General features: G+C 45.2%; 1 protein-coding gene across 1 annotated transcript in view; it reads left to right on the forward strand.

Annotated features, from left to right (window-relative positions):
* The first annotated feature begins 1,764 nt into the window (after positions 1-1,764).
* The window catches only part of usp34 (ubiquitin specific peptidase 34), an 84,953-nt gene continuing 62,682 nt past the window's right edge, over positions 1,765-24,035 (forward strand). The window contains exons 1-8 of the mRNA XM_069723716.1: positions 1,765-2,105; positions 12,761-12,851; positions 13,527-14,091; positions 14,839-14,889; positions 15,474-15,623; positions 16,580-16,647; positions 20,178-20,370; positions 21,949-22,010. Of these exons, the coding sequence (XP_069579817.1) occupies positions 2,063-2,105; positions 12,761-12,851; positions 13,527-14,091; positions 14,839-14,889; positions 15,474-15,623; positions 16,580-16,647; positions 20,178-20,370; positions 21,949-22,010 (1,223 nt within the window). The 5' untranslated portion in view covers positions 1,765-2,062. The remainder of the gene's footprint in view (positions 2,106-12,760; positions 12,852-13,526; positions 14,092-14,838; positions 14,890-15,473; positions 15,624-16,579; positions 16,648-20,177; positions 20,371-21,948; positions 22,011-24,035) is intronic.

Below are 24,035 nucleotides of genomic sequence, written 5' to 3' on the forward strand. Positions count from 1 at the left end.
CCTTCTCTCCTTGCAGCCCAGAATCTGTTTCCAGTAAACAAACTTGTCGTCCTGGACTTTTACAGAAGGATTAATGTGTCTGAGATAGAATCAGGTCACGATCACCCAAAACTATTCGCTGTGTTTTCATTCTTCTTTGACTTGAAACTGACCAAAATAAAAGGCAAGAAAACCACTGAAGTTGCACAATAACTTCAAAATAGCAGCGTTCCTGTTCGGTTTAGGTTGCAGCTCACCGAGGCTTTTTTTTTGTTGGACAAACTTTCCCACATTTCATAGATGTATTCGGTGGAAGTCAATTTCCAAACCTGTTTAACAAAATGTTGGGACGCTGTGTAAAAATGAAAACAGGATACGATGATTTGTAAATCACAAACTCATATTTAATTGAAAATAGACCAAAGAGAACATTTGTTTTGTTGAAAATATCTTCTCATTGTGAATCTGATGCAGCAACACGTCTCTTTAAGTTGTTCCAGGATCATGTTCACCACTGAGCTGCATCAACTCTTCTTTTAACAACACTCTGGAAACCTTTGGGAACTGAGGAGACCAGAGGCCTGAACTTTCTTTTAGTTTTTCATCTGGAGATCTCCTAATGTCTCCAACCTCTTCTGAGACTTCAGGGACTTTCTTCAGTCTCATTTGTCTCTGCGTCTGGCAGCCTGTCGGCAGGCGAGGCCTGATGCACACCTGTCAATCATACAGCTGTCAGGTAGACGGGAGGTTTGAAGAATATACGACGACGTTACAACCGCGAAATGTGTCAAATGTAAAACTCAAGCTTTTAACAACTTCTCTTCGCATCACAGAATGAATTTTAAATTGGCCTGATAACTTTTGTAAGACGAGTTTGTTAGAAGTGAAACATGAGAAGAGCGACCGCAGACTGCTCAGATGACTGATGTCTGTTTCACTAATTTATTACTGGGATCTTATTGAGTTTATGGTGATTTTTGTTGCTGCTGTAAAAACAATATTTTGCCACATCTAAAATATAAAGTCTCAAAAGAACCAAAAAAAGTTTGATAAAGAACCAGGCTGGTAAAAGTATAGATGAAAATCAAAATGCGTTCATACCCATCCTCACAGCAGCTCAGATGTTTGGACCTTTTCTCTCATCTTTGTTTTTTGGTGCAACATAATCATTTGAACATTTATACAAATGAAAGCCTTTAGAAGTTTAGATGGACAAAAAACAACACTGAGTACACTGTGATTTTTTAAAAGATGTTCAAAAGCTGAAACGGTTGGAATTATATGTTGTGTTTTTAAAGCTTGTTAAATTCTCCATTCGTGTCAAATCCACATCTTAAAAGTAACCAGCGGTTGTTTGCTCCGCTCACCGAGTTGCAGTTTACCTGCACATCTGTCCAAACTGTAAAGGTATAATATATAAATTGTAATATGTGTATGGTTCACGCACAATTTCCTGACAGCATTTAAGGTCTAAACAATCACCACAAACTCTGTACGGTGACAAAAATAACTACAGACCATTTACCATTTTTGGTGTGACATTATAATAATACTATAAATAATATAATTTGACTAGATTAAAAGTGTTAGTATTGACCTTAACGTTCATATTTTTGCTCTAAAGTAGCTTTAGGGTGTTTTTTTCACTGCATTTGCCCACAATTATTTGCCCTTGAGGAAAGGGATGTAAACGTGACTTCATTGGTAGAATATCGCGAGACAACCGAAGGAAAACGAAAGGACGAAGGAGACGCGGCGGAAAGAGCCGAACAGGATCTACATGCTGCGCCCCCCCTCCCCTCCTTTTTCAACATGGCTGCTGTGTCTCTTCTCTCCAGTAACGCTCAGATTGGAGAATGACTGCGCCTCCACCTTCCCGCGCCTCCTAACTCCTGCTGTTCGTGCTCTCGGTTCGGACGCGGGTCCGGTTCTCCGCCTCGCCGCCTCCTCCGCTGTGACTCGGAGGAATAACCTTCAGCAACAACTCCCTCCGCGGGCCTTTTCTTTACCCCCAAAACAAGCAGCTCCGGTCGGCGGCAGCTCCCGGAGCGATGGTGTGACCTCTCGGTCGTCTTCATGAACGATGTGTGAAAACTGCGCCGAGCTGGTGGAGGTTCTCAACGAAAGTAGGTGGAGTCCGTGTGTTGGTGGAGGAGCTGCCGGAGCACCGCTCTGCTCGGTGGACGCGTGTTAGCTTCGGCGGCTAGCTGCTCAGAGCTGGGGCCGGTGGTCCGGTGGTCCGGTGGGCCGGTGGTCCGGTAGGCCGGTGGTCCGGTGGTCCGGTGGGCCGGTGGGCCCCGCCGTCACCGCTCACACCGGACAACCGGGGACCACGGCAGCGGTTCGGCCGGTCGAGCTTCGTGTTTCTGCCGGCGGTGTCGGTGATATTTGGGCCTGTCTGTCAAACACGGAACCGGGAACAAGTCGGTCACCCGTCTTCACGTCACTCAGAACACGGAAACGCTGATTGACATGTGTCGGGTTTTTCGGGTGAAGTGCTGATGTTGTCCGGAACACGTCACGGGACGGTACCGGGAGCTGGACCCGACCGGACTTTGTTTGACGTGTTTGTCAGCTCGCTGTCCGCCGCCTCCCGTTGTGTCGGTCACATTCACGGTCCAAAATGGCCCTCTTACCTCCCGGTAACCGGTAACCCGCTGCACGGGGACCGGTAACCCGCTACACGGGGTCCGGTAACCCGCTGCACGGGGACCGGTAACCCGCTACACGGGGTCCGGTAACCCGCTGCACGGGGTCCGGTAACCCGCTACACGGGGACCGGTAACCCGCTGCACGGGGACCGGTAACCCGCTGCCGTCCACACTGGACGGCTGGTCGGAGCGCAGATTGTTTGGGGCAAAAATATCACGTCGTCGATGGTCGTGTTGCTCTTGATGCTCGTTGATGCTCGTGTTGCTCTTGTTGCTCGTTGATGCTCGTGTTGCTCTTGTTGCTCGTTGATGCTCGTGTTGCTCTTGTTGCTCGTTGATGGTCGTGTTGCTCTTGTTGCTCGTTGATGGTCTTGTTGCTCGTTGATGGTCGTGTTGCTCGTGTTGCTCGTTGATGCTCTTGTTGCTCGTTGATGGTCGTGTTGCTCGTTGATGGTCGTGTTGCTCGTGTTGCTCGTTGATGCTCGTGTTGCTTGTTGATGCTCGTTGATGGTCGTGTTGCTCGTTGATGCTCGTGTTGCTCGTGTTGCTCTTGATGGTCGTGTTGCTCGTTGATGGTGGTGTTGCTCGTTGATGGTCGTGTTGCTCGTTGATGGTCGTGTTGCTCGTGTTGCTCGTTGATGCTCGTGTTGCTCGTTGATGCTCGTGTTGCTCGTTGATGGTCGTGTTGCTCGTTGATGGTCTTGTTGCTCGTGTTGCTCGTTGATGGTCGTGTTGCTCGTGTTGCTCGTTGATGGTCGTGTTGCTCGTTGATGGTCGTGTTGCTCGTTGATGGTCGTGTTGCTCGTGTTGCTCGTTGATGGTCTTGTTGCTCGTGTTGCTCGTTGATGGTCGTGTTGCTCGTTGATGGTCGTGTTGCTCGTTGATGGTCTTGTTGCTCGTGTTGCTCGTTGATGGTCGTGTTGCTCGTTGATGGTCTTGTTGCTCGTTGATGGTCTTGTTGCTCGTGTTGCTCGTTGATGGTCGTGTTGCTCGTTGATGCTCGTGTTGCTCGTTGATGCTCGTGTTGCTCGTTGATGGTCGTGTTGCTCGTGTTGCTGGTGGATGTTTTCCCGGAAGATGTTTTCAACTCCAGCGGATCGAGTTTCTGTTTTTAACTGTAAATCTGTGCGTGAAGTTTTGATGTGTGACGTCAACCTCAACCCATAAACCGTAAACCGGGTTACCGGAGGTTACCGGGTTACCGGAGGTTACCGGGAGGACTGAGCTGCTGGTCGGTGCTAACGGGCCCTGCTGCTGCCTGGTGACACACGGACGGTTAACCGGGGCTTCTGCTGGGTGTTGTGTCCATTAATCGGTGTGCAAAGTGAGACGTTAACAGAACCGAACCGACCCGAACCGACCCGAACCCACTGCTGCAGGAAATACGGTCAAACATGGGACAAGTTGTAATCTTGTTCATTAAAAGACAAACGTGTGTGTGTCTCTGTCTGTGTGTGTGTGTCTGTGTGTGTCTGTGTGTGTGTGTGTGTGTGTGTGTGTGTCTGTGTGTGTGTGTGTGTGTGTGTGTCTCTGTCTGTGTGTGTGTGTGTGTCTCTGTGTGTGTGTGTGTGTGTGTGTGTGTGTGTGTGTGTCTGTGTGTGTGTGTGTGTGTCTCTGTCTGTGTGTGTGTGTGTCTCTGTGTGTGTGTATGTCTGTGTGTGTGTGTGTGTGTGTGTGTCTGTGTGTGTGTGTGTGTGTCTCTGTGTGTGTGTATGTCTGTGTGTGTGTGTGTGTGTGTGTGTGTGTGTGTGTGTGTGTGTGTGTGTCTCTGTCTGTGTGTGTGTCTGTGTGTGTGTGTGTGTCCAGCTGTGACTGAAGTGAGTTGTGGACATCTGTTTTTCCTAAATCCTGTCATTATACAGTTTTGGCAAAAAGTAGCAATAATAATAATAAACTTTGTTTGTGGAGCATCTTTCATACAAGAAATGCAGCTCAAAGGTCTTCATGAAACCATGACATGCTGTGTTTCACATGAAAACAGATATAAAGGAACATTTAAACTTAGTAAAGACATGAGATGCAAGAAATTAAACACAAATAGAGTTAAAATATAAAGTATAAAAACCAAAACAAACATGCATGAAAGTTAAACATGTAATTTAAAATCTGTTTTTATTCTGCTGCTGCAACAGTTGTACTGTTGCTGTTCATCCCAGAAGATGCTGGATGAGGTACACACACACACACACACACACACACACACACACACACACACACACCCAGACACGTGGAAACAGGAAAGGGGCGACTGCAATGAACTTCACCAGAGTTAGTGTCAACTTTTGTCAGCAATTAAACTCAGAAATGTTGAGTCGGCAAGATACGTGTGTGTCTGTGTGTGTGTGTGTGTGTGTGTGTGTATGTATGTAAGATACCTGTGTGTGTGTGTGTCTGTCTGTCTGTCTGTGTGTGTGGTGTGTGTGTGTGTGTGTGTCTGTCTGTGTGTGTGTCTGTGTGTGTGTGTCTGTCTCTGTGTGTGTGTGTGTGTCTGTCTCTGTGTGTGTGTGGTGTGTGTGTGTATGTATGTGTGTGTCTGTCTCTGTGTGTGTGTTTCAAATTTTTTTTATATTTAAAGACATATTTATTTCTCTGTTCTGACACTGACTTGATTCTAACCAACACCTCAACCATTTTGTTTGTGTTTTGGGAGGGGGAGGGAGGGGAGGGGGGGGGGTCTACAATGCCTTTACAACTTTGCTCATACAAAGGGTTAAATGGGGTGCAGTCAGCTGTGACTGCTCTCTAAACAGGGCTGATAGATCTAAGTGTTGCTCTGTCGGTGACCTCGTGTGTGTGTCTGTGTGTGTGTGTGTGTGTGTGTGTGTGTGTGTGTGTGTGTGTGTGTGTGTGTGTGTGTGTGTGTGTGTGTGTGTGTGTGTGTGTGTAAAATCCTGTTTTACAATGGGAATCTGTGTTCCTGCGGTGTTATCTAATGGAGGTTTATCTGTTTTATATAAAGTGTTTATATTGTGTTTGTGGTTTGGATGAAGTTCAGCTGCAGACCTCAAACCTGTTTAAAGGTTCAGAACCACTGATCAGGTCCTCCAGGATTTCACTCAAGTTTCTTCGTGATTGTTGCAATCAAAAATGTTTTTGCAGCGGATTTTCTCAAAAATGTAAAATGTAATTTGCAGAGTATTAAGTGAGTAAGATTTTTCTTTTAATCACTTCCTGTGATATTAATTGTGCTGCACATCAGAGATATTTTAGCTGTAATCTTTTTTTTATGTATTTATTGAACTTGAGAACCCTGGAGATAAAAGCTCCTAAAAGGTCTTAAAAGGTCCTAAAAGTTCCTAAAAGCTGCATATGTTTCCAGAACAGACCGTCTGTGACTGGAATATAGAAACAAGGACTACATCAGCTGTCAAAATAAGAGCTTTAGATGCTGTTTAATTCATGTTCATTCAACACATAGACCTGCTGGATGAAACAAACAAAGAGACGTCTCTGACAACTGGACGTGTGGACAAAACTCATTTAACATCCAGTAATATGGAATCACTTCCTTTGATCACAAACATTTAATCATCATTTTAATGTGAAGAACACATTTCCCACAAACCCCGTCACTTCCTGTTTCTCCTCTGGTTCCTGTTCCTCCGGTGAACAGAGTTTTATTTGGAGATGAAAACAGGAGCAGAGACTTTCTGGTTGAAATGAGGAGTTATTGTTGGTAATAAAGAGAGTTTAGTTTGAAAAGATTTACTTTATGATTTAATACTTTCAGCTCAGATTCTGATGATGACGTTTTTTGCGGGAAAATCAATGTAAGCTCCCGCAAATATTGCAGAGTTTGCTTGAATTAGCGTTAATTATTGGGATCACGGTTTCCTGGAGGGACTGACTAACAAACTAAACCACTGGAACAAGTGAGTTTATTTATTTCCGTATTGAAAGCCGATAAAAAGTTACGACCAAAATCTGAACCGTTTCATGTTGAGGTTTCAGACATCACTGACCTCGGTGAACCCGGCGCAGAATGAAGTTCAAATGGAGGGCAGCAGGATGACAAGCATGTATTTATACATGTATATGTACTTATTTAAAGGGCAGTTCTGTACTACTAACCCTTCAAATCAACAACAACAGACATGTTTCCAAACTAGCCTCAGGTTGAATTCAGTCGTTCACCAGAAGATCTGGACCTGCTCTTCTTTTATTTTTATTTTTGTTATCAAAGAAAAATCTCCTGCGTGATTCTGCCGAGCTCATTTTAACTGTACAGAAAGCAGAGATTTAATTCACGGCAGCTGTTCAGTGATTTAAAACTCAAGCTACTACACGAGGTGTGAATGAATTGAACCCGATCGCTGGGTCTTCTCGGTTCACGTTCCTGTTGTGCTTATTTGCTTGTCTGTTTTCGATCTGGGAGCTGAGATCCGATCATCTGAGACCATGTTAATGCGAACAGACGGGTTGAAGCTGGCTTTAATCTACAAGCTATATTCCTGCTACATATTTCCCTTTAATGGACGGTAAACTGGTTTTCTAGCTTCACTGCTGAGCATAAAAAGTCACATTTTCATAGTGTACGTCAATGCGGTTTAATGGCTGGGGGTTGATAGAGGGATCAAAATATAGAGAAATAAAGTTTTCAAGTGGACTCGAGGTCTGAGATGAAGGTGCTCTTGATCTGGAAGGACTGATAATGAGAGATGATAGCTGTGTTTGGGGGATTAATACAACAGTAAGAGCTCTGTGGAGCTTTGTATTCCTTCAACTCTTGGTAGTCAAGACTTAAAGAACTTGTATAGTAATAAAATTGTTACTAATAGGGAAATAAATTGGGCACATCTTTTCTAGAGCGTCAAGAAAAGTGTTGCCAAGTTCAGCAGACAGGTCTGAAGGACCAATCAGCAGCTAGCAGCGACGCTCGGAGCGGTTTGGAGCAGGAAGTGACCATATTTGGACGAGCTGGGGGAGGAGCCAGCGGTGGATCTAACCGATCTGATTGGAAACATGACGATACTACGTCCCGCCCACCGATAGCTGTAACCTGACTGCACCACAGGCCTGTCAATCAAACAGACACGCCCCCAAAACCAGGTCTTCTTGAATCTTCTTTTCTAATGAATGAGGGATTATTTTCAGATGGACCTCCAGAAAACTAAGAAGAAGGAGTGACTTTAGCTAACAACACCGAGATAACTGATGGACACATTTTATTCACTTTGGATTTGATGAGAGAAGTTGAATGGGAGTCTATGGAGCCGGAGGCTTTTTGGAGCCGACCTCTAGTGGCACTCGCTGGTATTGCAGCTGAAGACACTTCTGGATCAGAACCATTTTACAGACCTGAAGCTACGAACTCTTTTAGAAACAGTCTGTGTTTTATATCCAGTCTGTGTTTTATATCCAGTCTGTGGTTTTATATCCAGTCTGTGTTTTATATCCAGTCTGTGATTTTATATCCAGTCTGTGTTTTATATCCAGTCTGTGTTTTATATCCAGTCTGTGGTTTTATATCCAGTCTGTAGTTTTATATCCAGTCTGTGTTTTATATCCAGTCTGTGGTTTTATATCCAGTCTGTGGTTTTATATCCAGTCTGTGTTTTATATCCAGTCTGTAGTTTTATATCCAGTCTGTGTTTTATATCCAGTCTGTGGTTTTATATCCAGTCTGTGGTTTATATCCAGTCTGTGGTTTATATCCAGTCTGTGTTTTATATCCAGTCTGTGGTTTATATCCAGTCTGTAGTTTTATATCCATTTGTGGTTTTATATCCAGTCTGTGGTTTTATATCCAGTCTGTAGTTTTATTATATCCATTTGTAGTTTTATATCCAGTCTGTGTTTTATATCCAGTCTGTAGTTTTATATTTAGTCTGTGGTTTTATATCCAGTCTGTAGTTTTATATTTAGTCTGTAGTTTTATATCCAGTCTGTAGTTTTATTATATCCATTTGTAGTTTTATATCCAGTCTGTGTTTTATATCCAGTCTGTAGTTTTATATTTAGTCTGTGGTTTTATATCCAGTCTGTAGTTTTATATTTAGTCTGTAGTTTTATATCCAGTCTGTAGCCTGAACGTATGCTACAGGCTGCTGGCTGCAGTTCACCTAATGGCCACCAATGTCACTGTTACTACTCTAGGTTAGGTAGGTAGGTAGTTACTTTATTAATCCCCGAGGGGAAATTTTTTTCGCTACAGCAGCATACAGGAAGCAATAAGATAATAATAGAAATAATAGAAAAGCAATAAAATAACAGTAAAAAATATAAAATATAAATATAAGATGCACAGTATATACAGTACAGTATATATCTATATATATTATATACAAACAACCAAGAAACACAGACAACAGTGTTATTGTTGTGTGATGGATTTTGCCAGAGGTGAGTTATTGTAAAGTCTTATTGCGGTCGGCAGGAATGATCTCCTGTATCAGGAATGATCTCTTGTATCAGGAATGATCTCCTGTATCTGGAATGATCTCCTGTATCTGGAATGATCTCCTGTATCAGGAATGATCTCCTGTATCAGGAATGATCTCCTGTATCAGGAATGATCTCCTGTATCTGGAATGATCTCCTGTATCTGGAATGATCTCCTGTATCTGGAATGATCTCCTGTATCAGGAATGATCTCCTGTATCAGGAATGATCTCCTGTATCAGGAATGATCTCCTGTATCTGGAATGATCTCCTGTATCTGGATCGATCTCCTGTATCTGGATCGATCTCCTGTATCTGGATCGATCTCCTGTATCTGGATCGATCTCCTGTATCAGGAATGATCTCCTGTATCTGGAATGATCTCCTGTATCAGGAATGATCTCCTGTATCAGGAATGATCTCCTGTATCTGGAATAATCTCTTGTATCAGGAATGATCTCCTGTATCAGGAATGATCTCCTGTATCAGGAATGATCTCCTGTATCAGGAATGATCTCCTGTATCTGGAATGATCTCCTGTATCTGTCCTTGTGACAGCAGCTGGAGGAGTCTTTTGGAGAACGTCCTCCTCTGTCCCTGCAGCAGGTGGAGAGGGTGGTCAGGATTATCCAATATGGATAACAGTTTCCTCAGTGTCCTCCTCTCCACCTCCTTTTCCAGACTGTCCAGTTTGCAGCCGATGATGGAGCCGGCCTTCTTCACCAGTTTGTTAAGTCTGTTGGTGTCACCGGCTCCAATGCTGCTCCCCCTCCACCTCTCCCCCCCAGCAGACTACTAGAAGTACAGTTCACTGGCCACAACAGATGGTAGAACATCTCCAACATCTGGCTGCACACATTGAAGGATTGAAGTTTCCTCAAGAAAAAGAGTCGACTCATCCCCTTCTTGTAGACAGCGTTGATGTTGGTCTTCCAGTTCAGTCTGTTGTCATGGACACACCCAGGTACTTGTACTCCTCCACCATGTCCACCTCCTCTCCCAGAACTCTCAGCGGTTGTGGAGCCGTCGTCTTCCTCCTGAAGTCGACCACCATCTCTCTGGTCTTGGTCATGTTCAGAAGGAGGTGATTTCTACCAGCCCACTCCACAAAGTCCTCCACTACTGTCCTGTACTCCTCCTCCCGTCCGTCCCTTATACACCGTCCACTGACTCCTCCTCCCGTCCGTCCCTTATACACCGACCACTGACTCCTCCTCCCGTCCGTCCCTTATACACCGACCACTGACTCCTCCTCCCGTCCGTCCCTTATACACCGACCACTGACTCCTCCTCCCGTCCGTCCCTTATACACCGTCCACTGACTCCTCCTCCCGTCCGTCCCTTATACACCGTCCACTGACTCCTCCTCCCGTCCGTCCCTTATACACCGTCCACTGACTCCTCCTCCCGTCCGTCCCTTATACACCGTCCACTGACTCCTCCTCCCGTCCGTCCCTTATACACCGACCACTGACTCCTCCTCCCGTCCGTCCCTTATACACCGACCACTGACTCCTCCTCCCGTCCGTCCCTTATACACCGACCACTGACTCCTCCTCCCGTCCGTCCCTTATACACCGACCACTGACTCCTCCTCCCGTCCGTCCCTTATACACCGACCACTGACTCCTCCTCCCGTCCGTCCCTTATACACCGTCCACTGACTCCTCCTCCCGTCCGTCCTCCCGTCACTGACTCCTCCTCCCGTCCATCCCTTATACATCCTACCACTGCAGAGTCATCAGAGAACTTCTGCAGATGTCTTGACTCTGAGTTGTACTGGAAGTCAGTTGTGTATAAGGTGAACAGGAAGGAGACAGAACAGTTCCCTGAGGAGCTCCAGTACCACTGACCACCGTATCAGACAGCACACTGCCCAGACGGACAAACTGTGGTCTGCCTGTCAGGTAGTCAGTGATCCAGGAGACGGTGGACGTGTCCACCTCCACCACCCGCAGCTTCTCACTCAGCAGCAGTGGTTGGATGGTGTTGAATGTACTGGAGAAATCAAAGAAAGTGATTCTCACAGATTCACCGGTTCCATCCAGGTGAGACTGAGCTCGTTGCAGCAGGTAGATGATGGCGTCGTCCACTCCCACATGAGGCTCTACGATGTTGACACTTCATCAAATTAAATTTGATTACATTACATTTAGCTGACGCTTTTATCCAAAGCGACTTACAACATACCGATGGTTCACCATCAGGAGCAATTTAGGGTTCAGTGTCTTGCTCAAGGACACTTAGGCATGTGGACAGGAGGAGCTGGGGAGGTGCATGTTTTTGGATGTTGGGAGGAAGCCGGAGAACCCGGAGAGAACCCACGCAAGCACAGGGAGAACATGCAAACTCCACACAGAAAGGCCCAGGACCGGATTCGAACCCTGAACCTTTTTGCTGTGAGGCGACAGTGCTAACCACTGCACCACCGTGCTGCCCTGCCCGATAACATTTAATTTATGAATTAACAGGCTGTGTATCACAGGTCTTTAAGCTTGTTGTAATATAACCTTTACTTACAGGGACTGATTTTGATCCACGACTGTTGGTAATCTATATCTATAACCTTTTATGCAACCTGTCCTCTATTCCTTCAATCCTTAAAAAAGGATTTATATCGCAAATTAATTATGTGATCAACTGCACAAGAGTTGTTTGTTTGAAGATTTTCCGTCAGGATTGAGAGTTCATCACAGCAGCGGTAGAAGTCACCACCGATCTACTCGTTGCCTCGGTGTTATTGATCGATCACAACTATTACCGAGACAACGTGTCATTGGGTGTAAAGGCTTCAAATCATATCTATGAGATTCTTTTTAATGTGTTAACAACTCCGTCACGCATATTAAAGTTAGTTATGGAGGTCTACAGGGTTTAGTGCCGGGTCGTACACGTTTCACCTCGGTGATATTATGAAGCACTGCAGACGTTTCCATGGTTATAAAAATAACACCAAGTTATATCGACCTCTGAAGTTGGATTTAGACGATACATAAAGGCCTGGATGTCTTTTCTCCAGCAGCACCGGGAGGAATCTTGTGTCCATATGTCCTTTAACACACATTTAGGAAGTGTTTGTAGGACTGCTGTACGTCATCTCTACAATGTAATGAATCAGGAACAATTTGTCTGAGCTTGTCGCAGAAAAAGGAGACCATTGATTTGTTCCTTCTGGGCGACACGACTGTGACTGTTGTTGTCACGATGTCCCAATAACTCGAATTAACTAATTGACTGTATACAAAAGTGGACGCAGCTTCAGGGTCTGAAAAATGAAACTCCCGTTCAACTTCTCATCAAATACAAAGTCAATAAAAAAAATTAAAATTCTCAAGATATTCTCAGATATTACACCTCAAAAAGATGTTTCTGGGGGCGTGTCTGTTTGATTGACAGACTCATGGTTCAGTTTGGTTTCTGTGATTGTGGGCGGGGTGTCGTGTCCTCGGGTTTCCAGTCAGATCCACCTCTGGCTCCTCCCCCAGCTCGTCCAAATATGGTCACTTCCTGCTCCAAACCGCTCCGAACTATCAAGATGGTGACGGACAGAATCTGAACTGGAGGATTCATAACGTCCTCAAACCAACGATGACATCACTGATGGTTGATGACATCACTGATGGTTGATGGTTGGTTCTGACGGGCTTCAGCAGGAGATGTCATATTTCTCCTACTTAGCTTCTCTTCATTGGCGTCCTGTACGATCAGGAAATAAATTCTTCTTCTGAAGTTGTGTTGTGTCTCCACAGTATCGGATGCAGACAGCAATGAAGGAGGCTTCCAGCTGAAGAAGGAGCATGCCCTGCGGGTGCTGGGCTACATCAGCTCCTGGACACAGAGGTCAGTGCTACTTCCTGTTTCCTTTACAAGGCTGAAGTAAAACTGTTCGGCGCTTTGATCTCGTGTTTAATACTTTAACACCAAATGTAAATCCGTCTCGCTGCCGTCCCAGAAACATTTCGCTGCGCTGAAGATGGACAGCGAGTCTGTTTCTGACGGAAGACACTCGGAGACCGCGGCGATCTGAACGGAGCAGATCGGCCGGACAGGATGTGTCGAGAAAACAAAATACAATTCTGGGAAACTTTTCAAAATAAAACACCCATGTGTAACCTCGTAAAACACTTCACGACATCACCGTCGACCACCGCCGTCTTTCAGTTTGTCACAGAAACACTTCCTCCTCCTGCTGCACACACAGTATGTGAAACAGTTCCACAATAAACAGGATTCATGTTTTTAATGTGTCTGCAGCACAAAGTAGGAAACAACAACAATAAACACACAACGGACAAAACAAGAATCCGTTTATAACGACGTTTACCTGATAGAAGAACAGAAATGAAGGAAACGCGACCAGATGAGATGATTCAAAAAAACTAATTTATCTACTCAAACGAAGAAGAAGTCTCTTAAGGCTTCATTTTATAGGACTGCTTCCCGTCAGCGCTCCATCAGCTCCTTATATGGTCGGTGTGTTGATGGCTCCTGTAAAGCTTCCTGTTGTGTCCCCAGGCAATGTCTGTGCTGCTTCAAGGAGTACAAGCACCTGGAGGTGTTCAACCAGCTGGTCTACGCCCTCATCAACCTGGTCATCGCTCAGATCAGCAGCCTGAGAGACCGGCTGTGCAGCGTCCAGGACCACGCGCACAAAGGGGGCGTGTCTGAGGCGGAGGGGGCGGGGTCTGAATTTAGCAGAGGCGTGTCAGCTCCCGGCGCCCTCCCCCAGCTGCCCTCGCCCGGGGAGGACGAACCCGTAAACGTGGAGAGAGACTCTGCCGAGGAGGACGTCGACACGCCCGACCTGAACCAGAACAAGACCCAGAGCCAAGATCAGGGGGCCGAGCAGCTGGTGGAAGCCCCGGGGGACACGCTGGGACCGGGGGACGGGGGCGGCTGGTCTGGGGGGGGCAACGATGGTCCTGGAGGAAGCTGTGACAGCAACAGTGACAGTCAGGATTACTTCACTTCCTGGAGCACCGAGGAGAGAGAGAAGCTGCTGCTGAGCGCTGCCAAGATCTTCCAGATCCAGTTCCCCCTCTACACAGCTTACAAACACAACACACACCCCACCATAGAGGTAGGACACACACACACACACACACACACACACACACACACACACACACACACACACACACACACACACACACACACACACACACACACACACACCATAGAGGTAGGACACACACACACACACACACACACCATAGAGGTAGGACACACACACACACACACACACACACACACACACACACACACACACACACACACACACACACACACACACACACACACCATAGATACACACACACACACACACACACACACACACACACACACACACACACACACACACACACACACCATAGAGGTAGGACACACACACACACACACACACACACACACACACACACACACACACACACACACACACACACACACACACACCATAGAGGTAGGAGACAAAAACACACACTCACGAACGCACACCTCACACACACACACACACACACACACATTACACACACTGTGTGAGCTGTGTGGAGCTCGGTGTGTGTGTGTGTGTGTGTGTGTGTGTGTGTGTGTGTGTGTGTGTGTGTATTACTGCATAATCGTATGATGTCAACAGGTTGAACTTTTGCCACTATCATGATATTGATGTTTCTTTTTTTAATCCCTTTAATAATTGTTCTGGTGAATGATGTGGATCATCTCTTCTCTAAACACATGAGGAGGCAGAACACATTTAAACAACTAACTTTGAACACAATACAAGTTTTGTCCTCTAAAACTCTTTTATTTCCACGTCTCTTTTTTTCAGGATATATCTGCTCATGAGAGCAACATCCTCGGCTCCTTCTGCGACATGAACGTAAGAAACCCACCTGATTCTCACTTTACCGACTTCTGTGTTTTCATTCTGCTGCATTTAATTCAGGAGCTCACACCTGCAGCAGTCGGTGAAGCTACTGCCCCCCAGAGAGCTTGATTCTGTCCCCTGATTATCTGTTTACGACCATGACGTCTCAACAACTCCGATGAATGTATTAATGAAACATGGATAACAAATGTTGAGCTGGACCACAAAACGAAATCCCAAGTTGTGACTATTTTATTGGCCAAAATAAGTGATACCAGATCACAGATGTGTTCGTACTCTGATTTCACTTCACTGCTTTTAGGGAGTCGAAACTTGTCAAGTTGTTTAAGTCAGAAATAAACTTAAGAACGCAATATTTCTGCATAAATATCCAGATTCATTGCGATTCAAGACGTTGCTTTTTTGTTTTCTATTTTCTCCTTTCAATGTCGGTGTTCATCCAAACAGTTATGGGATGACGGTAAATGAGGAGTAGAAGCACAACTTTCACTTTCTGGGAAATAGATGTAAAAAAAATAGAAATATCAGCGGTGTTTCTTCCTGGATTGTGTTTCCTGACGTCTTCCTGTCGACAGGACGTGGAGGTGCCGCTCCATCTGCTGCGCTACGTCTGTCTGTTCTGCGGGAAACACGGCCTCTCCCTGATGAAGGAGTGCTTCGAGTCGGGAACCCCGGAGAGCCTCCCCTTCCCCATCGCCCACGCCTTCATCACCATCGTCTCCAACGTGAGTTTCATCGAGCGTCACTCAAACCGCCGGTGGCGTTTTAGAAGCTGCGGTTTGCGAGAGATTTTAAATGCAACTCGTGTGATAATATTCGGACAGCAGGGAATTATTGCTCAATGAAAGATACAAGTATGGAGTAATTGTTCTGTTTGGAGGAAAATTGTAGATGAATTTGTTTGTATTCTTCCACGAAAAAAGACGAAACCCGCAATTTTCCAAACCGAACAAAAGTAATTAGTGTCCTTCATTGTTAATTCCATATTTTTAAAAAAAAGACTGGTTTTTATTTTTTTTATTCAACAGAATATTTTCAACAACAAACAAATCAAAATGGCAAAAGTGATGGGACCCTTTCCCTAATGTTTTGTTGAGAGCTACTTTGGCAAACTGAAAGTGAATCACTCCCTCTGTTCAGCCTGTGTCTCCGGAGGTCAGCATCAGTCCTCTGGACCTTTGAACTTCTTAACGAGGTTTTCAGCTGAAGTCCAACGGTCTTCTCGCTTTCACCTTCAACATGCTCGTCTATGATGTTCAGTCCGGTCTCCTTCAGTTGTTTCTGCACACGGTGACACCAAACACCAGAGCGACTGCTTTCCTCCCTTTACACTGCCCGAATGTTTGATTCAAAAATGGATAACTTGTAATCATAATTTTAAAAACAGAATGAATCCACTTACGTCTAATATTTTCTGAGGGGACCAACAAATCTGTCCAAGCCTTTTTAAACATCATCTTTGTAGAGGATGCAATAATTGATCCTTTTTCATACCTTCTGTGCTTTACTGTGACGTACCGAAGGTTTGCAGGTCGACATTCATTTCATCACTTGAGGAGGATGGAAGTTTTTCAACGACCAACAAGTTGATGGACAGCTGCAGTTTTACAGACAGATTTCCAGCTGGATCTCTTCTGCCCTTGTTGATGTTTAACTCTTTGCTTTCTGTTTTTGTCCACAGATCAGAATATGGTTGCACATTCCCGCCGTCATGCAGCACATCATACCGTTCCGCACATATGTGATCCGGTGAGTTTACACGGAGGATTGTTTGCTTTAATTGAGGAAACTAGTAGGACATGCTGGTGAAGTTTCATTTGTTTACTGGTGCAAAACAGGAAATCATCTCCCATAAACTGGAAGTAGTCACGGTGCCTTTATTCACATTTACTTCACTGCCTCACTTCCCTGTCAGGAAACGCATGCTAACACCTCTTCTCCACAAATTTGAAGCCGAACACGAGATGGTTTTAAATCCTGCATTATTCCACACGGTCAAACTTTCAAATCCGACTGATTGCACCTTGAAATGCTGTGAATATCCTCTCCAGCACCCCTCTGTTGGTTCCTCTCTCTCTGTGCACCTTCTCCATCTGTGCTCTCTCCCCCAATTACCCAAGTGCCACACGTTTGTTGCTAGGAAGAGCCCCCGTCACCATAGCAACAGACCTCCAGTCAACCTGTTCTCACGTGATCCTAGAGGAGGTCATGTGATGCTCTGCCGTCTCAATGAGCGGCCTTCATACAATGATTATTTTATTTAAATGATTGTAATAAAAATAATTACCGGAGGGAGTTTTTACTGTTTTGTCTCTTAAGGTCATAAGTAAAGACTTTGTTTTTATCTTTCTTGAGTAGGAGGAACTTCTTATGTCCAGTGGTACCATGTAAACAGCACTCTAAAGGGCAGCAGCATATGATGCATATAACAATACAAAACAACAATAAATCTGTGCAGGAAAACAGAAGAGCCAAAATAACATGATGACCTAATGAGTGGAGACAAGTTTAGATTTGGTCTCAACACAAACAGTCAAACAATCATTAGTACTAAAAGACGTCATGTGAAACTATGATTGTCGGAGTTTTAAGAGTTTTTTGCGTAAAATTGCAGGAATTAGAAAAAATTGGAAGTCGAGAAAGAACATTTTTATTTTATTTTAAAGCCCTCCCTGATAAAGTAGTAAATGTGTAATCACTTCCTGTGATAATAATCCTGCTGCACATCAGAAATATTTTAGCTCAACTTTTTTAGAGTGAACCGTGGAGATAAAAGTTCCTAAAAACTCCTAAAAGCTCCTAAAAGGTCCTAAAAGCTGCGTATGTTTCCAGAACAGACCGTCTGTGACTGGAATATAGAAACAAGGACGACATCAGCCTTTCAAAATAAGAGCTTTAGATGCTGTTTAATTCATGTTCATTCAACACATAGACCTGCTGGATGAAACAAACAAAGAGACGTCTCTGACAACTGGACGTGTGGAGAAAACTCATTTAACATCCAGTAATATGGAATCACTTCCTCTGATCACAAACATTTAATCATCATTTTAATGTGAAGAACACATTTCCCACAAACCCCGTCACTTCCTGTTTCTCCTCTGGTTCCTGTTTCTCCGTGAACAGAGTTTTATTTGGAGATGAAAACAGGAGCAGAGACTTTCTGGTTGAAATGAGGAGTTATTGTTGGTAATAAAGAGAGTTTAGTTTGAAAAGATTTACTTTATGATTTAATACTTTCAGATTCTGATGACGACGTTTTTTAATGGAAAAATTGTGAGAATTAAAAAAAAATTGCAACCTCTGCAAATATTGCAGTTTGCTTGAATTAGCGTTAATTATTGCGATCTTGATTTCCTGGAAGGACGGACTACAAGTTTCAGGTGCAACATCTCAACTTCATGTTGATCACGACATTCATTTCCTCTCAGTTTCCAGTTTTCCTTCAACAACATCAGCAGAATAACGTTGGTGACGATACGGTTTCTGACTAAATATCAAATGCTGACATTTGGACAATTACATCTGTATAGTTTCAGCTCTACTTTGTGTTCCATGTTGACTGATGTACTGAACATGATGTCTGTGTTTACCTGCACATCGGTGTTGTGATTCTGCTGCTGATTGAAGCTCCCTCGGTGCGTTAACCTTCCTGCTCTGCTCGGGTTTTTCGTGACCCGTTTTCAAAATCATTTTGAAAATCAAAGTGTTATTTATTTGTCATTTTATTTCCCCAATTGACCGAAGATAACAACGACAACAACAAACAAACAAAAATCAATGATGACAACTTACAGTGAACCATGGCTGGTTGAAAAGAAAATATAACATCTGTGGTCCTCGCGGGTCACAAATGACCCGGTGGTGTGATCGCCTCTTCCCCAAGTTCAAACCTCCACATGTGGAATCTGTTCGAGCTAGACCTTCGATTAGCATTTACCTGACAAGACGACAACCCCCCAAATTAACACACACACACACACACACACACACACACACACACACACACACACACACACACACGAGGTGTGTGTAAAATGAGTTGTGTACAGTTGGAATGACGTTGACTAACAAAATGTTCCACAGAACTGAGCGATAATTTGTGCTTCTTTTTTACTCAAAAATGTATTTCTGACTAAAATGTGACGGACGCCAGTCTGTGATAAATCCATCAAGACATGAATTTTTTTTTTCATTCTAATAAAAATATTCACAATTTTCACTTTTCTTTTACTCAAAAATGAGTACAAATTCCATTAAAATTAGGTCTATTGACCATAAATATAAAAAAGAAAAAAAGGTGCAAAACCAGTGTCAATATGTTGGAATGAAGTTGGATGACGAAGTTTGAAAAAAAACAAATGTTGATAAATTTTTAATTATAGGACTTTTATAGGACCTTTTGTCCTCCAGGTCAAATTTGACCCGGACGAACGCAGCTCTCGTCTCGTGTCCGTGAAGATAACAGGACGGTTAAATCCAGCCCCGGGTTCAGAAGAACTCATCTGCTCCACATAATCATAAAGAATTGCTTCAAGTGCTGTTTTCATTAACGTCGTGTCACGCTGTGAAGCACCGTGGCTGAAGGAACGGATCCACAAGCAACAAACAAAAAGTCAGCGAACAAGCGGCCCATGAAAACTGAAATGTCGGCCGTCTGTTTCAGCCTCCTTCACCTGCAGTGAAGTCGGTTATCCTGTTTTTACTGACTGTAAAGCTTCAGTTTATGTCAAGGAAAAGATCAGGTTTGAGACATTTGTTGTGAAGGCTGCAGTGTCCAAGACTCCTTTCTGTAACTGACAGTTTGAGTTGGATACGAACCGTTAAAACCAGTCCAGCGGTCAGACTGGAGTCAGCTGCTCGCTGATGTTGTGAAAAGAGCTTTTTAATATCCTGAACAATTGGTTTGTCAGAAAAGGCTGGATGACTTCAGGTTGTTTTAACAGAACAGATGAAATGCTTTTAATTGGGATGTTTCTGGTGAAGTGCCGGATCAGAAGAGGAAGAGGAGGAAGACTCTGATAAAACATGGAACCACTGTTTCAGTTTAAGATGTGGAAATGGTCATAAATCAACAATGAAAAACATATGATGTCATTTTTAATAATGAGCTGATGGTGTTGAATCATGACAACCACGTGTTCAGGTCATTCTGGGGTTTGCGGGGATCTGGCTCGAATCCGTCCAGGACATTTGGTTGAAGTTATTTTGTTGAGGTTGAAACAGTTTTTTTTGTGAAGGTAGTTCCTCCGAGAGTAAATGTTGGCTTCCGTCCGCAGGTATCTGTGTAAGCTGTCGGACCAGGAACTCAGACAGAGCGCAGCGCGCAACATGGCCGACCTGATGTGGAGCACCGTGAAGGAGCCGCTGGACAGCACGCTGTGCTTCGACAAGGAGAGCCTGGACCTCGCCTTCAAATACTTCATGTCTCCCACCCTCACCATGAGGCTGGCCGGCCTCAGCCAGATCACAGTGAGACACACACACACACACACACACACACACACACACACACACACACACACACACACACACACACACACACACACACACACACACACACACACACACACACACACACACACACACACACACACACACACACACACACACACACACACACACACACACACACACACACACACACACACACACACACACACCACACACACACACACACACACACACACACACACACACACACACACACACACACACACACACACACACACACACACACACACACACACACACACACACACACACACACACACACACACACACACACACACACACACACACACACACACACACACACACACACACACACACACACACACACACACACACACACACACACACCACACACCACACACACACACCACACACACACACAGAGACACACACACTCAGGTGGTCCCGACCCGACCGGTCAACAGGCCTCGTCACAGCAAACTGACCCTTCTGGGACATCTAGGATGGTTTGTTCTGTTGAAGCAGCATCGCTACGGCAACAGGAACCCCTCCTGTCTTTGCTTTGGCTCTGTGGGGACTGAGCAGCATCACCTGCATCTCGTGTCCCGTCCCTCCTGTCTGGTCTTTGTCCTCTTCAGGGGTCCAATCACCAGCAGTGTTGGAACACTCTTGTATTTGTCCAATTTGAATGATTTGACCGTCCATCATCTCATACCAGCTTCATCCCGAGTTAGTTTGATGAAAAAAATGACAAGCATTGACCTCAAGGTGGCGCTGTAACTATCAGCTTTTCGTTTGTGGAGTCATTTGGAGAATGGTTCGGGTTGGACTCCATGTTCATCTCTGCTCAATCTGAATCTGCCTCACTGGTCTTCTTTTAAAAAGGGCAACTTCTTTAACCTCACTCTCTTTTTATATATATGTATATACATATACATGTACATATACATATACGTATATATACACAATAAAAATATGTATTATTTTATTATAGGTATTCTAATAGAAATATGTATTTTATTATATGTATTCTAAAATAAATATGTATTTTATTATCCATATTGTAATATAAATATCTATTGTTTTATTATACATATTGTAATATAAATATATATTTTATTATATGTATTGTAATATAAATATGTATTTTATTATATTTATTGTAATAGAAATATGTATTTTATTATACGTATTGCAATAGAAATATATATTTTATTGTTCGTATTCTAATATAAATATGTATTTTATTATATTTATTGTAATAGAAATATGTATTTTATTGTACGTATTGCAATAGAAATATATATTTTATTATACGTATTCTAATAGAATTATGTATTTTATACGTATTGTAATATAATTATGTATTATTTTATACGTATTATAATAGAAATATGTATTATTGTATCATGCGTATTATAGAATTATGTATTATTTTGTGATACCTATTGTAGTAGAAATATGTATTATTTTTTTATGTATTCTAATAGAAAAATGTTATTTTATTTTACGTATTATCATAGAAATATGTATCATTTCTTTGCTCACGATGGCGTGTGTGTTTGTTTTCCTCAGAATCAGCTCCACACCTTCAACGACGTCTGCAACAACGAGTCTCTGGTGTCGGACACAGAAACGTAAGTTGGTTGAATCCTCTGTGTGCCACTACATCCCTGTAGAAGAGCATCTGTGTCTGATATCCAGAAATGCAGTGGGCTTTAGAGCCATCCATGTTTTACTTTTAGCCTCGCAGTTATTTAGGAAAGACTTTCTCAGATGGTCGATTTAAGTTCATTTGTATAGAACATTTCAGCAACAAGGCAATTCAAAGTGCTTCACATAAAAACATGAAAAGCATCAAAACATCAGGCAGAAGATAGAGGACATTTAAAAATGTAAGAAATAAAGCAAGCTAAAAAAAATAGGATAAAAGTTGCAGTGCGGTGTAAGACATGAAATACAGAAATAAAATACAGAAAAGCAAGAAATTAATCAAGATCCTCAAATCTGGTTCAGTGAAAGGCAGCAAACAGAAAAGTCTCCCAGCTTGCTTTAAAGGAGCCGAAGGCCTCAACAGACCTGCAGCTTGTTCCACATATGGTTTATACTTTGTGTGGAAGTTCAAACTACCCGCCCGGCGAGTGACTGTGACTCGAGCAGCTGACGGCTGACCGGAGGGAAGAGACGCCACCGGGCTGCGACCTCACAGCAGCTGCAGGAAGGGCTGCAACTCGACCCGCTGCAACTCGGCCCTCTGCAACTCGGCCCTCTGCAACTCGGCCCTCTGCAACTCGGCCCTCTGCAACTCGGCCCTCTGCAACTCGGCCCTCTGCAACTCGGCCCTCTGCAACTCGGCCCGCTGCAACTCGGCCCGCTGCAACTCGGCCCTCTGCAACTCGGCCCTCTGCAACTCGGCCCTCTGCAACTCGGCCATCTGCAACTCGGCCCTCTGCAACTCGGCCATCTGCAACTCGGCCCTCTGCAACTCGGCCCTCTGCAACTCGGCCCTCTGCAACTCGGCCCTCTGCAACTCGGCCCGCTGCAACTCGGCCCTCTGCAACTCGGCCCTCTGCAACTCGGCCCGCTGCAACTCGGCCCTCTGCAACTCGGCCCTCTGCAACTCGGCCATCTGCAACTCGGCCCTCTGCAACTCGGCCCGCTGCAACTCGGCCATCTGCAACTCGGCCCTCTGCAACTCGGCCCTATGCAACTCGGCCCGCTGCAACTCGGCCCTCTGCAACTCGGCCCTCTGCAACTCGGCCCTCTGCAACTCGGCCCTCTGCAACTCGGCCCGCTGCAACTCGGCCCTCTGCAACTCGACCCGCTGCAACTCGGCCCTCTGCAACTCGGCCCGCTGCAACTCGGCCCGCTGCAACTCGGCCCTCTGCAACTCGACCCTCTGAAACTCGGCCCGCTGCAACTCGGCCCGCTGCAACTCGGCCCTCTGCAACTCGGCCCTCTGCAACTCGGCCCTCTGCAACTCGGCCCGCTGCAACTCGGCCCTCTGCAACTCGGCCCGCTGCAACTCGGCCCTCTGCAACTCGGCCCTCTGCAACTCGGCCCTCTGCAACTCGGCCCGCTGCAACTCGGCCCTCTGCAACTCGGCCCTCTGCAACTCGGCCCTCTGCAACTCGGCCCTCTGCAACTCGGCCCTCTGCAACTCGGCCCTCTGCAACTCGGCCCTCTGCAACTCGGCCATCTGCAACTCGGCCCTCTGCAACTCGGCCCTCTGCAACTCGGCCCGCTGCAACTCGGCCCTCTGCAACTCGGCCCTCTGCAACTCGGCCATCTGCAACTCGGCCCTCTGCAACTCGGCCCTCTGCAACTCGGCCATCTGCAACTCGGCCCTCTGCAACTCGGCCCTCTGCAACTCGGCCATCTGCAACTCGGCCCTCTGCAACTCGGCCCTCTGCAACTCGGCCCTCTGCAACTCGGCCCTCTGCAACTCGGCCCTCTGCAACTCGGCCCTCTGCAACTCGGCCCTCTGCAACTCGGCCCTCTGCAACTCGGCCCTCTGCAACTCGGCCCTCTGCAACTCGACCCGCTGCAACTCGGCCATCTGCAACTCGGCCCTCTGCAACTCGGCCATCTGCAACTCGACCCGCTGCAACTCGGCCCTCTGCAACTCGGCCCTCTGCAACTCGGCCATCTGCAACTCGGCC

This window comes from Brachyistius frenatus, unplaced genomic scaffold (assembly GCF_029030835.1).
Source record: "Brachyistius frenatus isolate BFR_SWC_R1_liver_20210118 unplaced genomic scaffold, ASM2903083v1 Contig_342, whole genome shotgun sequence".
NCBI classification, from domain to species: Eukaryota; Metazoa; Chordata; class Actinopteri; family Embiotocidae; genus Brachyistius; species Brachyistius frenatus.